We start from the raw sequence: 16,864 nt of genomic DNA, 5'->3' as shown, positions 1-16,864 counted from the left end.
CCCTCCAGCGTACACTAATGGCCACACAGAGTAAGGGCGGGGGAGATTCTATCTGTGGGAGCCATCCCTGGAGAGGCAAAACGCGAGCGTTGTGGTATCTTTGCAACACATTTTGGGTTGCAAAGCACATTTAAAGCTCAGTTAAATGCCGCTTTATTTTACACGTGCATAAATTTGAAACTATCACGCAGAAGAACTTACGCCCCCGTACAGACTAGCAAAAGTAGGGTATAGCAACTACACAACACCAGGATTTTAAACTCTATATCCGTACAAAAATTAAAGCGCTTACCCACAAGCTTTCCATTAGTCCTCTGATCCTTATTAAGTTGAAATGAACCAAAATCTATGTCACTCATTCATACCGGAAGTGTGACGTCAGCAATAGATCAAAGGTGCTTGAAGTCGATATCGGCCCCCGTCTCGGTTGATAAGAATCAGAGGACTGATCGAAAGCTTGTTGGTAAGCGATTTAATTTGTGTACGTAGTTTAGAATTGTAACATAATGTTGATGACCGTCACAGATGAACAACACAGATGAACAAACATTCAAGTACAACACGAGGAAGTGTTATTTCCTGTTTGTTCGGAGATTCCGACGTTGACGTTGATCAGAAACGACGGTGAGAGAGCGATCCTTTAACCACAGACCTAACTAAACTGTGCACGATGCCAGCAGACTACAGGGCGCTAGCAGGGGGAGAAGACCTATGGGCAGGCGGCAAATTGAGTGTTCGATCACTCCAAAGGATCACACGTGTTATGCCATTTCCGATAGAGAATATTTCTTGATTTTCTCTCAGACGGGTTTCTTATTACATCGACTAAGTCTAATGCCTTTTTCATTGATGACAACCTTCCTAGGCTCTTCATCAAGCCTGTGCCGAACCCACCAACATTATGGTCATTACTACAAACTGTGATTAATACAACGTCCTTATTAATTCCTCCCATCACCAACGTGGCATGTCCCTCTCGTCCCACGCCGTGGTTAAGGTGGTATCTCACTGCACTTGGGGCACCAGTGCGGCACTGCGGGGTTCTTTCTCTGCGGCATTGTTTTGTTCTTGCCGAATTTTTATATTTAGATATTGGGTATTACGTAACATATTGACTTAGAACACAACAAATTACACAAAACGTAGTAAGAAAATCCGTTCTTTATCTCTAAAATTCGTTGAGCAATTTTTCGTAGCCCGCAGTGCCGCACCGGTGCCACAAGTGTGGTGAGATACCACCGTTATTTAGCTCCCCGTGTAGTAGTTATCTCGGTAGGATGTCGGCGTTAAAATGACGGCCCGGTGTGTTGTCTATAATTTGGCATAACCTTGCCTTCTAAACAGAGGCTAATGGTAACGTACCCTCGGAGAGAAAACATTTTGATACCTTTTGTTCTCATTTACCCACACGTAGAAGTCACTATCTTACTCTGGATGTTTCGCGCTTTCATTGCCCTGTTTTACGGATTTAGTACAAGTAGGATATTAGTTTTTGTAACCTGCCGGTGCCCCCCTCCCCACTGCCCCTGTAGCCACCCCTGATGTACAGCGGGATTGCGATCTAGGCTTGAAGAGAACAATGACGCCTGTAGTCTAATGAGCGAGTATAGCCTAAACGTGGGTGATTGATTAGTTTTTACGACGGTAACAAAAGAATGAAAGGTTATAATGTCAAAGACAGAAGATGAATTGCTGATTAGACAGTAGAGAGATACTCAGATAGGCGTGCGGCTCTGTATGTTACACATCCCAAAAGAATTGAGTATAGAAGACAAAAGGCGTCTGGATGCTTCAAACACACAGAATTCTTTATTTTACATTGACCATGAAATTCCAGGGAATTCATAGTGCTCTGGCACTGCACAATACAATGGCAATGCACACTGCATTGTATGAGTCTGAATATTGTTGGCTTTGCCATTTGTACAGAGAATCTGGGAAAATCTCCCGACATTACTGTACAGAAACGCTCCTTGCGGTTGCACAAGGAACAGCATTAACTCACGGGACTACACAAGGACGATCGACGACGCTATTCCCAGATCAGTAATATTTCACTACTCAATGTATTTACAATACTAAGACGTCGCGATTAACATTACATTTTTAATGTATCTGTTTACATGTTTACAAGAACCTGGAAATAAACGTCTTCAACTTTCAAACCGCTTCTTGCTTGGTGATCTATTATAGTAGTTTTCCTTGCACAGGAAAAGTTGTTGAGATAGCCATTTTGGATTACTGTATATATGATGAGCCAGCTAACTCAGATGCTCCCCTTGGTAGGAAGGTTGGTTGAGTCCATTGTCTCCAGTTTGTCTCGGACGTGCTTTGCCGCAGCCGCTGAAAAAAACGGTAAATTGTAGACTGTACATAAAGTAAAGTTCTTTGAGGCACAACCAGGGAAGTACTCATATCCACCGTTTCGATGTCTGTCAGATACACCATCGGGGTTAGAATGGCTAGAACTTCTTCTCGCTGCTGCTTATAACCTATGTAGGTGGCGCTGCAGCAGCGAGAATGCCGTCCCGAACGAAACTCAGTTTGTATCCCTCCTCATCTCTATCCATGACCAGAGCTGACTCCCTGATCCAAACTGCTTCCTTTATATAGCGAGTCCGTCTGTTTTCTTCTCTATCGATGTCTCTGGCCCTCCCCGTCTATTACGCAATTGTTTCTGTAGATTATATATCAAGTCATTCTACCCTGCCTGATGATGGTGTATGACAGACATCGAAACGTTGGATGTGAGTTACTTCCTGGTTGTGTCTAAAAGAACTTTACTATTACCAACTTGATGAAACTTTTTACGGATGTAGGCTGTACATGTTTGTAAGAGATTTCCAACAAGCGACAGGAAATTAGCTTATTACTGGCGGTTTTTGTCCAGAAGGTTCCACAAGATGAAATATTCGAGGTGGAATCATGTTTAGCACGTGACATCATGTTATGCATCAAAACTGAACAAGACAAGAAATTCTTGTTATTTTTTGAACAACATCATTGCAAACGAATCATATACTGGGATTCCTGTTATAAACATACTGCATGCATCTTACCTTCTTTTGCCGTTATGAAGCGGACATAGTTGGAGGGGAACAGGCCTATCCTGCCGCTCAGGTAACCCAGGCACCAGCCGCCATCTTCCCCCTCCAGAACCTCGATGACGTCATGAATCTCCAGGTTTAACTCGTTGTCCTCTTGGGTTGAATATGGATAGATGGCTCTGGCATAGCGGCGCTCTGTTAAACACAATGTTTGGTAAAGTTGACGATGCACCAATAGAGAGTTACGTGAATGACTAGCAGCGCCACCTATCAGTGACTGTTGGAAGTACACTACAAACATTTTCTAGTTTGTACATTACAAACGGAAGCGTTTTCCCTCCACCATTTTATCACTGATATAACACAGACTGTATAGAAACATAAACAGGACGTACCTCTGAGCTTCTTGGAACGTCTGAGAGTTTCAATACCAGACATGGGAGCCGACGGCATAGTACTCTTCTCTAAAGCATGGACATAGAGACGATGTGAATAAGGTTGTGAAATTCAGTATATAGCTATAGAATTTTTATATATCATGGCAATATTATCTGGCTGAAAAGCAGCGATAACCTCTGCAGACTCTTGTTATAGGTTTATTGCCAAGGCTCACAAACGTCAACAGATTGAGGCAGGCCTCAAGCAAGATGCAATGTGACAAGTCACTAGCGACCTCTAGTGACATACCTGGTAACTGCAGGTCTGGATGCCGCCCGATATCCAACATATCCTGTTGCACCGTGTCTCCGAGAGGCCCGTGACTGGTTCTCCCCATCTTACAGTAGAAGGAGAATCTCTTCTTCTCGGCCCTTTGGCGGCGCCGTCTGAGGAAGTAGAACGTCAGGCCCATGCAGACGAGCAGCCAAAGTCCACCGGCGATGGCGCCAACTAAAATAGCAACCGTACTTCCAACGTCTGGGGAAGAATCTGTGCAGTGTATAAAATGGGAGTCATCTATCAAACATATGGAACGGATGCTATAGACTTTCTTCATATACGAGGTCGCTTACTGTGGCCAAAAGGCATGATACCATTCCCGTACAAATCCTTTTGCATAACTTGAGATTTGTAACTGTAAAAAGAAGTCTAAGTCTCATACTATGATGGCCTCAACGTGCTTAACGTTCATGCACCTGAGATTAAAGTTGTAACATAATTACCATAATACAGACGTATGGAACTGATACTGTAGATCTCCTTCATATACGAATTTGCTTTAAAACAGTAAGCTTTCTGAGGCCAAAATGCATGAGACTATTTCCATACAAATCCTTTTGCATGGCTTGTGATTTGTAAAGGTAAGAAGACGTTTTAGTCTCCTGGTATGATAGCCATAATATGCTTAAATTTCAAAAGTGTCAAAGCTTTTATTTGTTACGTACAGACTCAGGCACCTGTACATGTATTACCTTACATGTACATTTGTATAAACTTTTTTTCTGTTGGTCTTAAATCGGAATGTCAGTGTCACTCACCATCCACTGTCAACATTACGGACTTGACGTCACTCTTATCCACGTTGTTGTCTGCCGTACACACGTACGTGCCTGTGGCGTTGACGCCAACATTTTCAAACACCATAGAGCATTCCCGTACGTCACGTGACACAGATCGCGTCACACTGCGCAGGCGCCGGCCGTTCCGTGCCCACGTGATGTTTGGTGGCGGGTTTCCCTCTGCGATGCACTGAAGGGTCACGTGATCAGCAACTGCTACTTGTTGGGATTCAGACATGCTGACGATTCTGGCAGGATCTGATGAGAACAAAGAGAAATTTGTTAGACATATTTTACTGTAACATTCTACCACGAAGAGAACTAAAAAAGGCAAAATAAACGAGCTCAACCACGCTTCCAATTCTCCAGTATCCCATTACACCACTTCTGCCTCACTATGGAATCACTCCAAGAGAAGCAACAAACACGCCAACTGATAATAATAACAACGTTATTACGGAGGTAGAAAGAATATATGTCTCAAGAATACTTACAGTGCACATTCAAGGTCAAAGACGCACTTCCGGGACGGACCACGTGATCAGCAGTACAGGTGTACACACCCGCGTCAGACCGGGTTATGTGACGTATCACCAGATTCGGCGACTGCAGATTCCCGCCAGAATACTTGGTTTCGAATCTGGCGCTGTCTATCTCAGCTCCGTCTTTGGTCCAACGAAGAGCCGTGATGTTTGGTTTAGCATTTCTCACAAAGCAAGATAAAGACACCGCTCTCCCAACGGAAATGACGTATGGGTTGGACGGTCCCACTGTCACTGATGGCGACCCTGGGAAAGCGATGCATACTATCAGTAAAAGTGCATGATGAAAACAAATACACTGGCTTAGAACGAGTCTATGTGGCTAAATGGTGATGGAATACATGACCTTTAAAGGATCCATAGTGTCCTGAACTTGGAGTTCGTCTTACTAATGTGATATTGAATGGATAGGTCTTTGGCAATTCTTACACACTTTCCACCCTTTCCTTCATCATTTCCTTTTCTAGTGTTGTATTTTTGTAAATAATGGCAGATTTAGAAGGCCAGGTTGAATCGAGACACCCCCCTCCCTCCCGAAGGGTTAGATGGCAACAAGGCATAGACCAAGACATCCTCAGAGTTGTATCATAAACTTAATTTGTGAGTATTCTGGTCTGGAAGCAATCCCTCCCACTTCCTTCAACAGATTTCTTCTTTAATACCTCGCATTCTCACACTATCAAGAACGTTTTAAGATTTTGAATTTGTATATTTTCAGATGCATGGTGACGGAATATTTCTACTTCAAAGGATTTCGATGGAATTTTTTTGGTTAAAAAATGTATTTTTTCCTGGCAGGCACTTTATCATACCGAAGGAGGTCAGACACCGTATACATGAGGTCCAGAGGTCGTGGATCCTTCCTCCGAACCCATTAAATCTTAAGAAAGACGTGGGTGAAATTGATGACGCTGTCTCGTACGTACGTTCTGTTGAAGACATCTTCGCTCACCTGAGAACAAGCTCTGACGTGACAAGATCCGTGATGAATTATTGGCAAGGCGACGGGTCTTAAATGAATCACTTCATGGATATGATTTCACAGAGAGCCATCCATCATAATCAACAGAACATGTGAACGTACGTACATCCTGTCAGTACCACCCGCACGCCATTACGAACTAGGATTTCTGGAATATGTCTGAGAAATAGTTTTGACTGGGCATTGAAAGAAACTCTATCAGCACCCTGAAACACTAAGTGTGGTATCTCACGTCACCTGGGGCACCGGTGTGGCACTGCGGGGTTTGTTGCCTGCGGCACTGAATATTGTGTTATTTTCGCCGATTTTTTTTTTATAATCTAGATATTGCGTAACACGTAAAAGTATGACTTGGAAGACAACAAAATACACAAAACGTAAGAAAATTCCTTCTTAATCTCTGAAATTCGTTGAGTAATCATTCGAACCCCGCAGTGCCGCACTGGTGCCCCAAGTGCAGTAAGGTTGTATACCTTTACGCTACGAGCTCACGTTGTGTAGACCAGGCGCACAAGTAGAGATATATTAGCCACTTCACATTGCATTGCCTTAATGTCCCTCTTGATGTACCCCAGTAGCGGTAAAGATGGGCGGAAAGGGAGCCGATCAAATGAAGACAAATGATCTTTTCACGTTTGGATGTGTCAGTGTAATCTCATCGACCCAGGGCACATTGAGTATTTGTTATGTATTGGGTTTATATCCTCATACGATGGGTCTGTGCAGATGGCGTTGGGATTCCAGTTGAAGATTCGGTTGATACCAATAAGGCCATAGCAAGTAGATTTTATGGATGACACCCTATGCAGAATGCAAAAATAATGAGATGGCGAAAAAAAAACAAGATGTGTAAAAACATGATGGCTGTTTTCGAAAACAAACGCCAGAGACGTTGTAACAAGATTTGAAGTCACAGCTAACTAGGCATTCATTCCTGTATTCAAGAAGTGAACTAATAGTAAAAGTGACAACAGTGTAGCTTACTGGTAGCCCTTACCATGTTGGCAACTACACGTATGTCTTCCATATTGGTTGCACTTTTACAATTATCCAACAAGTTTCACTTCTGCAACTTAAGTCATGGCTACCTCCATGGTGTCACCTCCACAATAATAGGCTACAACACAACATTTTGTTCTATCTGACCATCCCCGAAGAGGAAAAAAATCAAGATGAAATCAGGCGAAAATTAATGGACACCTGATGTCATCCATAAAATTTACTTGCTATGGCCTAAGAGGCGGACAGTATACGTACGTGGGATAGTCTTATCACAAGCAAATAGTGCACTTTTGGTATAGCCCGTCAAAACAAAATCATCTAAATCAATCCATTCCTCCAGAGACTGAAACATTACCAGCTTGAGTTACTCTGTGCCCTAGAAGTACTCCACACCAGTGTGTCGTTTCGTACATCTCAGATAGGTGACAAGAAAACCACACCTATATCTCTCGATGAAATATTAAAGACGATAATATGACCTTCTTACGCTTTGCAATGACAGTGGCATTTTCATCAATACAAATCAGATTTCATAAGAGCTCGTATGATGTCCAGTCTTTGATGCAATATTCTTGCTCTTGCATGATATGAAAGTTCGTTGGCCTCCGTTCAAGAAAAAACAGAACAGCGCAATTTGATGTTAAGATTTTGGTTGATTTTTGTATAAATCATCTGATATTATGTGCGTTTTGTGTGAAGTAAGGCCACATTGTGACACTGAAGAAGAGTGATGGATGTCACTCGAAACGTACGGAAGTAAATATCCGTTTTTTATCCAGTTGTAGAGATTGAATTGTATTTGAATAAGGTCACATTGACTTAGTTTTATTAATGACATCCACGCGCGCATTGCGTTTCGCCTGTCCTAAAAAAAACTGTAACCACATGTGACCAAAGGACATCCCTGGTCAGTTTTATGCTGGCCAGAGGATCTACTCTCCAGGATAAGGAGGTACATGACAAGGGCATAGGGCCACCGTCCCCTGTACTCTCTTAAAATAAGAATGGCAATAAAAACATTTAATGTATTGAAATGACGACGATTATCTTACAGGCTTACTCAAGGTACACAAGACAAACCAAGCCTGGAAAAGAATGGAATCCATGTTTAGTCGTGTGGTTTAGCATCTTCTTTTTGCTAATTTTTTTTTGCCCTCGTGCATTAGGTTTCGATGTCATCCATAAAATTAGTCAGTGTGGCCTAATGTATCCCACTTAAAATACAAGACTGCGGAAGGAAAAGATATTCAGTAATAAAACTCGTACTTAGTATCTTTAAGTCCACGAACCCCTCCTGAGTCCCCTCCCCCTCTGCAGCGATCTGAAGCGCGAACGTCCCCTCATCTTCATCGGTGGTCGACTGGATCTTTAACGACGCCGAGCCGACCAGCTCCGTCCGGCCCTCGTAGTCTCCATACGCCTTAAGCTTGGAGGACTTCGACGTCGGGTAGTAGGAAAACACCGGTTGTCTCCTCAGATTCGGGTCGGTCTGAAGGGAGTGTGACAGAAACATTTAGCTAGCTGTGGTCTTATAGTGCGTTTACTAGAAGTGAACAAAAAAGTGGATTGCAATTTTTCTGACTCCTTCCAAAAATTTGATCGTTGTTATCATCCCCTCCAACCCCATCCCTCTAATCTGTTAAATTTTTAAACATAACGTTATGCCTCAACCACCGTCTCCAAAAACTTTTCCTATGGTGTTGTCTCACCATGGGGAACTATGCAAACATGATTTAAATTTTTTAGTGACTTTCGCATACGATCCTTAGGAGTTAGTGGTTCAACCAATTTTTCTCGTTAGCTGTGCTTGTATTGAATTGTTCTGCCAGTCCATTCTAGTGACGCTGAAGAAGAGTGATGGATGTCACTCGAAACGTCCGGAAGTAAATATCCGTTTTTTATCCAGTCGTAGGGACTGGGTTGTATTTGAACGTATACCCCAACAGCCGTCTTTGTTAACTTTAGCATCTGTAACATCTCTTGCATGACTGATATTCTCATTTTCATTTAAACGTGTTTAGTAAAACAGACACGAGAAAGCTGTCCTTACGTGAACTCCTCTTAAATGGCCACTAACCTTGTCTACTTTGCTCCAATGGACAAGGACAATTTTGCTACTCGTGTCGTAAGTGGCCGGCAGAGTCACTGGATCACCTAGAACAGTGTTCACACTGGCGGGTAGCGTCAGGCCTATTGATGACTGGGCAAATGCACCTGGAAAGTGGAAACTAAGCGTTAAATCAAAATCTTATGACGCACTTTGATGCAATGCCTTTGATACGTCGATGAAGGTTAGACATCCACGTAATACGATACGCCAAAAAGCAGCTACTAAAGCAACTGGATATGATTTTGGAAATGGTCAGACGTTTCAGATACCCAAAATTGTCTTCTGCTCTTTTGCATTTATACTTAGGGTATAAAAGACCAGTTTCTGCCAGATCACTTCAGTGATAGAATGATAGTGGATGGTGGATCTGAAACGTCTGACCGTTTGATAGTGGATGGTGGATCTGAAACGTCTGACCGTTTCCAAAATCATATCCTGTTGCTTGAGTAACTGCTTTTCGGCCTAGTGCCTTTGATATGTTAACGTTGCCTCTATCTTGTGTTGCTATGCATAAAGCTTTGTTCGTGTTTTGCAATTTTCTCTTTTCTTAGTGTTGTATCACACAATGCTCAGTGTTGTATCACACAATGCCCATTTGTATTTCTGCCTTAGTGTACAAAGCTCCGAGATCAACAAAATCTTCATGTAAATCCCGTGGTAATTCTGAATGGTGATAAAGCCATGTAAAAGTTACATCTTTGAGAACACTAACACCTATTCGTGAAATGACCTGTCATTATACTCAAGCAGTCGGGGTTTCAGCACCCCGGAGATACACCACGTTACTGTTTAAATCACATAACGTCGTGTAAAAAGGATTATTCTACATGGTGAATAACGATCTGCAAAAATCTATGACGAACAATGAATCCCCGAGGCGAGTATAACATCTTTGCAAAGTGTGGGTGTTGTGTATTGCAGTTATAAGTCTTACCACACATGAAGGGTTTGTGAATTGTGATGAACGACGGTGCTCGGGGCTATACCGCTCTAAATGGCGCGTCTAGCTGAAATACCTCTTACTTCCATTTCTTTATCACAAAACCCCACAGGCTTACACGCCGTAGATTAATATTTCCACCTCTCGGTAACTTTTCATTACTGCGATAAATCATACATTACGTTCTCGTGCATACTTTACACCCCTCCTTTGCTATGATTCATGGACGACACATGATTTAAAACAGCAAGCGAATCCGTTTTCCGCACGCGCTATGTACACAAAACACCCTTAACCAATTGCAAGTGTCTCCGGTGTTGAATTTACGGGTACCAGATAAGAAAGCAAATTGCGCTGCCGTAATACTGTGATTTCAGATATCCTCTGTAGTGCGATATGTTGAAGGGTTTAACGACCAATTTGGCGTCGCTGTGGCGTCGGCAACAATCAAATGGGCACGTCGTACAAAAGGATTATCAACTTGGCGGATCTTTCAGACGGCTTTAATTTTCTTGGATACTTTAACTGTGTTAATGAATGTTAAGATAACAGGATCGAAATTGACAACTAGCAAAGTCAAGGTGAACTCAAAGTCACTTCTTATTTTTGGTAAGAGTTCATTTTAACTTGATATTGCCTCCTTTAACGTTGTCAAAGAAATTTGAAACGTTTCATCTCAAAGTACAACAATCGTACATGTACGTAGAGTGCAGAGAAGGCCATGATGAAAGAAGCATGATCTTGTTAAGAAATAAACTCCGTCTAAGCATCTGACACGGACTTCACAACCATCATTCAAATTCACTTTAGATAAGAAGAGCTAGAAACATGGTGTCAAGTAAGGACAGGGTTCTTCAAAACACTCTGAGTACGATGCACAATACCAGAGGAGACAGATTGCAAAGCGTACCGTTCCAGCCCTAAAACGTAATGAAACATGTTATAAAACCACCCAGAGAACCACAAAGCTGGCATGATGTAGAGTCGGATTAGCACTCCGTAGACCGCTAGTCTGATTACGTCTGTCCACATCTTTATAACAAGGTCCACAGGGTCCAACCAACAGCTCCAATTTTCCATCTCGATCGGTGCCGGAATGAAAATGTAGGCGGTTTGAAATTCTTATGCATAAATTCACCCATGCCAAAACCTGTGTGAGGTATGGTGAGGTTTTCGGGTTTTTTTTGGATGCGTGTAAAGGCGGCATCTTACTGTACTTGGGGCACCGGTGCGGCGCTGCGGGGTCGAAAGATTACTCAACGAATTCAAGAGATAAAGAACGAATTTTCTTATGTTTTGTGTATTTTGTTGTCCTCTAAGTCATGCTTTTACATATTACGCAGTATCTAAATCATAAACAAATTGACGAAAATAACACAACAGTGCCGCAGTCAACGAACCCCACAGTGCCGCACCGGTGCCCCAAGTGCAGTGAGATTCCACTTGAAGACACAGATACTGATCATAATGAATTATGAATATCCCGAAGCATCCTACATATGTTAACACACAAGCAAATAGTTCAAACGAGTTCATAGATGTGGTACATCCGAAATCTTATAAATATTGATGATTGTATGGATTTCGATGAGTAGAAAAAAAACAGTGAGGTGTTTTCAATGCCCGAAAATTCAAAATGTCCAAGAAAAATCACATCATCATTACCTCAGTACACAATTAGATCGTTGATAGATACGTTGTGCCTGTTAAATCTGGTTGAGGACACCCTGTGGGTTTTCTATTGACAGTACATCCATCAGACCCATCTGGACTTTATCTGCAGTGTCTAATTTGCGGTTTCGTCCGCAATTTCTCAGATATCAAAACGCCCTATTCATCAATCACCAACTACACACGGTAACGGTGGTATCTCATTACACCGGTGCGGCACTGCGGGGTTCGTTCACTGCGGCACTGTTTTGTTTTTTTTTCGACGATTTTTTTTTTAAATTCAGATATTGCGTAATACGTAAAAGTATGGCTTAGAAGACCACAAAATACACAAAACGTAAATGAAAATCGTTCTTTATCTCTGATATTCGTTGAGTAATCTTTCGAACCCCGCAGTGCCGCACAGGTGCCCCAAGTGCGGTGAGATACCATCTTAAGCCCTTAACATGAGTCTGAAAGCTTAACACACAAAAGAGTTTTAGAATTTTCATATGTACGTACTATAGTTAAGACTTTTATGTCTCAATATGCAACAGATTATCATTACATATAAAGACTATACCAGCAAAACTTACTTTCTTTCAAGTAGCATTTAGCACACGATATGGTAAAAAAAAGAGTGCCTTTTTTGTTATGGGGCGTTTTCTAAAGCTCCACAATTTCCTGCGTAAGTATACATGTATATTTCATTTATAGAAATGTTCCTTCAGAACGCAATGTTTTAATGAATCTTCTGCAAATTAAACCATCCATGTGAAAAACGACAAGATGGGCCTTTTTCAAGCTACATTACTCAATGTGGTGTTTTATTCATAGAGTTCGCAACTTCAAATTAGCCGTATAAGAGGGCCCGTGTAATTGAATAGATATTAGGACGACATTATGGTGGCTGGCGGGCCATTATCATTAACCTATGACCGGGCGTAATTTGTTTAGGGTCGTCCAGTAATATCGAACTTTTCACAAAACGAGATCAGTTCGCCACGAGCCCTTTTGCACGCATCACTCTTCAATGTTAGAAAAATCTTACTATTTTGACTGTTTGATTTTAAAAAACGCGGCAATGAAATAAAAAAAAGAATCCTCCCAAGTATGATTAGACGGATAGTTGTCTCTTGACAGTCGAAGACACTTCCGAAAGACTTGCTTTACGTCTATATATTGAATTAAGCATAAGAAATCTGTATCGATCTGTTGTAATACTAATCTACTCACCTTGCATTGCGACATTTCCAGCTCGAATATTTTAAGAAGATTCTGAAACATTCTGGCATATTTGCTCTGCATAACAATTCTTATAACAGATTTTGCGAACGATTTTCGTTAACGATTTTATCGTTGTGAGTGATGTAGACGATGAACATAATACTTTTTCATTTCGATTTTGATAATTATTTTTGCTTTTTTTTGTAAAGTAATAAAGATAGTTTGATCCACGCCTCTGCTCCCAGAGGTCCTCTGTACATTAGCGAGATTTATCACTTCAATCTTCTCACCAAGTCAGTCAGTCGGAGCTGTTTTTATTAGTAGATTCATCATCTTCTCTTGCAGTGTAGCACTTAATATCATGTCTTGTCGGAAAGATTCCAATGTACATTGCTACACTACAACCTTTGGGAAGGGCCTTACAACATGCATGAATACGTACATAGACCAAGAAAGTGCTTTTTTTCTATTATGAATATCATATCTTGTTGGAAGTATCCCAATGTACATAACCACACAACAGCCTTTGGGAAGGGCCTTACTACATGCATGAATACGTACATTGACCAAGAAAGTGCTTTTTTTCTATTATGAATATTATATCTTGTTGGAAGTACTCCAATGTACATAACCACACTACAACCTTTGGAAAGGGCCTTACTACATGCATGAATACATACATAGACCAAGAAAGTGCTTTTTTTCTATTATGAATATCATATCTTGTCGGAAAGATTCCAATGTACATAGCTACACTACAACCTTTGGGAAGGGCCTTAGTACATGCATGACTACATACATAGACCAAGAAAGTGCTTTTTTTTCTATTATGAATATTATATCTTGTTGGAAGTATTCCAATGCACATAACCACACAACAACCTTTGGGAAGGGTCTTAGTACATGCATGAACACGTACATAGACCAAGAAAGTGCTTTTTTTTCTATTATGAATATCATATCTTGTTGAAAGTATTCCAATGCACATAACCACACAACAACCTTTGGGAAGGGTCTTAGGACATGCATGAATACGTACATAGATCCTATATAGACCAAAGTGCTTTTTTTTTCTATTACGAATTGTGCGAAGTACGAAATAGAGACTTCTGTTGAGTCCTTCTTGAAATCTTTATTCATTTTACCACTTGGCAGACTAGAAACATCAAGTCTGAATTATGATGGCATTTACATACGGGTACACGCGTTACTGGAGACTTGCTTAAAAACTTATAACGTTGTGTGGTTAAAAAGAATCGTTAAAACCCTACTTACATAACATCTAAATCGAGAATGACTTTCATAGCCATCTAGAATTCTATTCTGGAGAAGCAAAATCGTTCGATATCCAGGAATCCATCGGTCACTACATGAGGGGAATACGTGAGTACATGGCCGGGGTGAGTGATTGAATGAACCAATAAGCGGCTTACAATTTGAGTGTCCAGTCAGTGTAAAAGTTTCGGTGCTCTGGCCCGCACTTTTCGGCTAATGACTCTCCACAAATTAAGGCGCGCGCCCGGAGACATCGCGGGAGCCGTAATTGCATTTTCAGTCCCAGAGCGGACTCCTAACAAAAGAACCTCCACTGCCTTTAGGATGGTCGAATTTAACACGGCATGATTCCAATTAACTGCAACCTTAGGGGAGGATCAGTTGATATGGGAGAGTGGGGCTTTGCAGCATTTCTATCTTCAATGCTAGATGGAAAACTAGTGAATACGACAAAATTTTCCAGAGTTATCTGACCGACCTTAACATACAACAGACCTTTATTCAAATCAAAGAGAAAAACGATGGTGACATGATACTATTGATAGTGTACGTGTAAATTATTTTTTCTTGTGAGCTATTTTTTCCTAATTTCATTTACGATGTAGGAATTGAATGCGCGGATAAAGTTCTAAAGTTTTGAGTCAAAAGACATTTGGATCTATATTTTCCCCCAAAGTCATTATGTCCTGCGAAAGGAAGCCTCATAAAATGTAAATGTGCATTTTGCGTGTAAGCATCCCTCATCCCGAAAGGAAATGAAAAGTTCTTTCCCCCAAAGTTCTTCCGATGAGTTTCCGGGCTGTTAGATTAAAGGTGAAAGTGTGAAATCCTCAGCGTTCCGGCTCCGTGGAAGGAATTAATAGGAACCAGCGTACACGCACGGCCGCTTGAGCAGCATGTAATTAAATTCGTGAAAGGAACTTCGCTCAATATGCTCGACAAGCTGACGGACATGCATTTAATTGAGAGAACTCCAACATTGTCAATATTTAGAGCTTAGCGGGGATTAGGGTAATCTAGGGATTACTACTATGGTAATCCTGGAGTGGTGGTGTCTTGAAGTATACGTTCTTCTGGAGAAGCAATGGAACATTTCCTACTTCAGGTGGTATCTCACTGCACTTGGGGCACCGGTGCGGCACTGCGGGGATTGTTCACTGCGGAAATGGTGTGTTATTTTTGTCGATTTTTTATAATTAAAATATTGCGCAACACGTAGAAGTATGACTTAGAAGACAACAAAATACACAAAACGCAAGAAAATTCGTTCTTTATCTCTGAAATTCGTTGAGTAATCTTTCGAACCCCGCATGCGCAGTGCCGCACTGGTGTCCCAAGTGCAGCGAGATACCACCTTTGACGTTCTGTTTTGGAACATCGGCTATGGGCATATTTTAAAAGATGTAGAAAGGAAAAATTCAGTTTCAGAGAAAACTTCTTAGATTACAATGATCCACAGACATTTCATGACTTTTAAACAATGATATAGAGGCGCATTTTCAACATTGGGCGTTTATGACAACTTTACGTGTAATAAATTTGAGAATTCATATTACCGCTGTGACTATTACAGTTTTGCGCCAAGTGAACTTTGTCATCCTGAAAATTAAACTTGCACAGCTACGCATTGTTCAGAACCACCATAAAAACTGCAATATGATCTATTGTCTCCCACCGCTGGTCTATATGTGTATACGTGTCCCTAAAGAATGTGGGCTTATTGCTTTATGTATATTTTATATCGCAACACCGCTGGAGATCGAAATCATGGTACACCGTTCTGACATAGGTCGCGTGTTGTGTTGGTCCGTCGGCCAGGACATATTAACCTTACACAAAGAAAATAAAGGCCCGACTCCTGCACCTGAGACTTGAATTTGTAGAGCGACGTACGCTTGTCCTGTTTCATTAGCGTGGAAAATGTCAGGAGGAAAAGACAGACTGTTAAACCCCGTCCAACAGACAGTTTGGCATTTGTAACGTTGTCCCTATCTTCAACCCTATCTCCGCACAGGCTGTCTGTATATGTCATCTGGAAAGGTCAAACGGCAATTTTGTTTCGCAATTATCACAGCTTTTGTTTTGTTTGTTTAGTCCAGAAAGCTACGTTTATCATCAATTTTTGAGATGAATATGGAGCAATCAGTGAGTTTCAGGGTTGAAAAAAATTAGAGTATATTAGGGTACTTGAGAAAATTATGAAATCTCTACTTGATCTAGCATACGGTTTGCATACAAGCCCTGATGTATATGAAGAATAGGAAAAATGTTGTGTTTCCTGTTTTCCTACCTACTCTAGAAAAACCTGCCGACCCTAGTTTTTCTGGGGTTGGCAGTGGAGTTACATAGCTTCCAGTTAGAATTTTTATTCAGCCTGCTTCGTATTGAAGTAAAAACACTGCTTTTCCTATCTAATGAAGGGTAAATAAATTTATCTATTATGCACAATATTCAAGTTTTAGATTATAAGACATTTTGTGTCCTCATGCATTTCAGTTCACGTTGTTTAACTCTATTGTAACATGTCACACTAGAGTTTTGGCCAGCCTACAACAAAATACAAGAAAAAAAGAGAGATCAGATAATCCCTACC

General features: G+C 41.2%; 1 protein-coding gene across 1 annotated transcript in view; it reads right to left on the bottom strand.

The window, feature by feature from the left end:
* Positions 1 to 1,785: 1,785 nt before the first annotated feature.
* LOC118431063 (hemicentin-2-like) overlaps positions 1,786 to 16,864 on the bottom strand; it is a 16,140-nt gene continuing 1,061 nt past the window's right edge. Inside the window, exons 2-9 of the mRNA XM_035842142.1 lie at positions 9,147 to 9,283; positions 8,336 to 8,558; positions 5,038 to 5,331; positions 4,523 to 4,801; positions 3,735 to 3,974; positions 3,443 to 3,511; positions 3,060 to 3,242; positions 1,786 to 2,343 (exon numbers count right to left, since the gene is read on the bottom strand). Of these exons, the coding sequence (XP_035698035.1) occupies positions 2,267 to 2,343; positions 3,060 to 3,242; positions 3,443 to 3,511; positions 3,735 to 3,974; positions 4,523 to 4,801; positions 5,038 to 5,331; positions 8,336 to 8,558; positions 9,147 to 9,283 (1,502 nt within the window). The 3' untranslated portion in view covers positions 1,786 to 2,266. The remainder of the gene's footprint in view (positions 2,344 to 3,059; positions 3,243 to 3,442; positions 3,512 to 3,734; positions 3,975 to 4,522; positions 4,802 to 5,037; positions 5,332 to 8,335; positions 8,559 to 9,146; positions 9,284 to 16,864) is intronic.

Source organism: Branchiostoma floridae, chromosome 14 (genome assembly GCF_000003815.2).
Source record: "Branchiostoma floridae strain S238N-H82 chromosome 14, Bfl_VNyyK, whole genome shotgun sequence".
NCBI lineage: Eukaryota > Metazoa > Chordata > Leptocardii > Amphioxiformes > Branchiostomatidae > Branchiostoma > Branchiostoma floridae.
The sequence above is the reverse complement of the archived record's forward strand: the minus strand, read 5'-3'. Positions and strand labels throughout refer to the sequence as shown.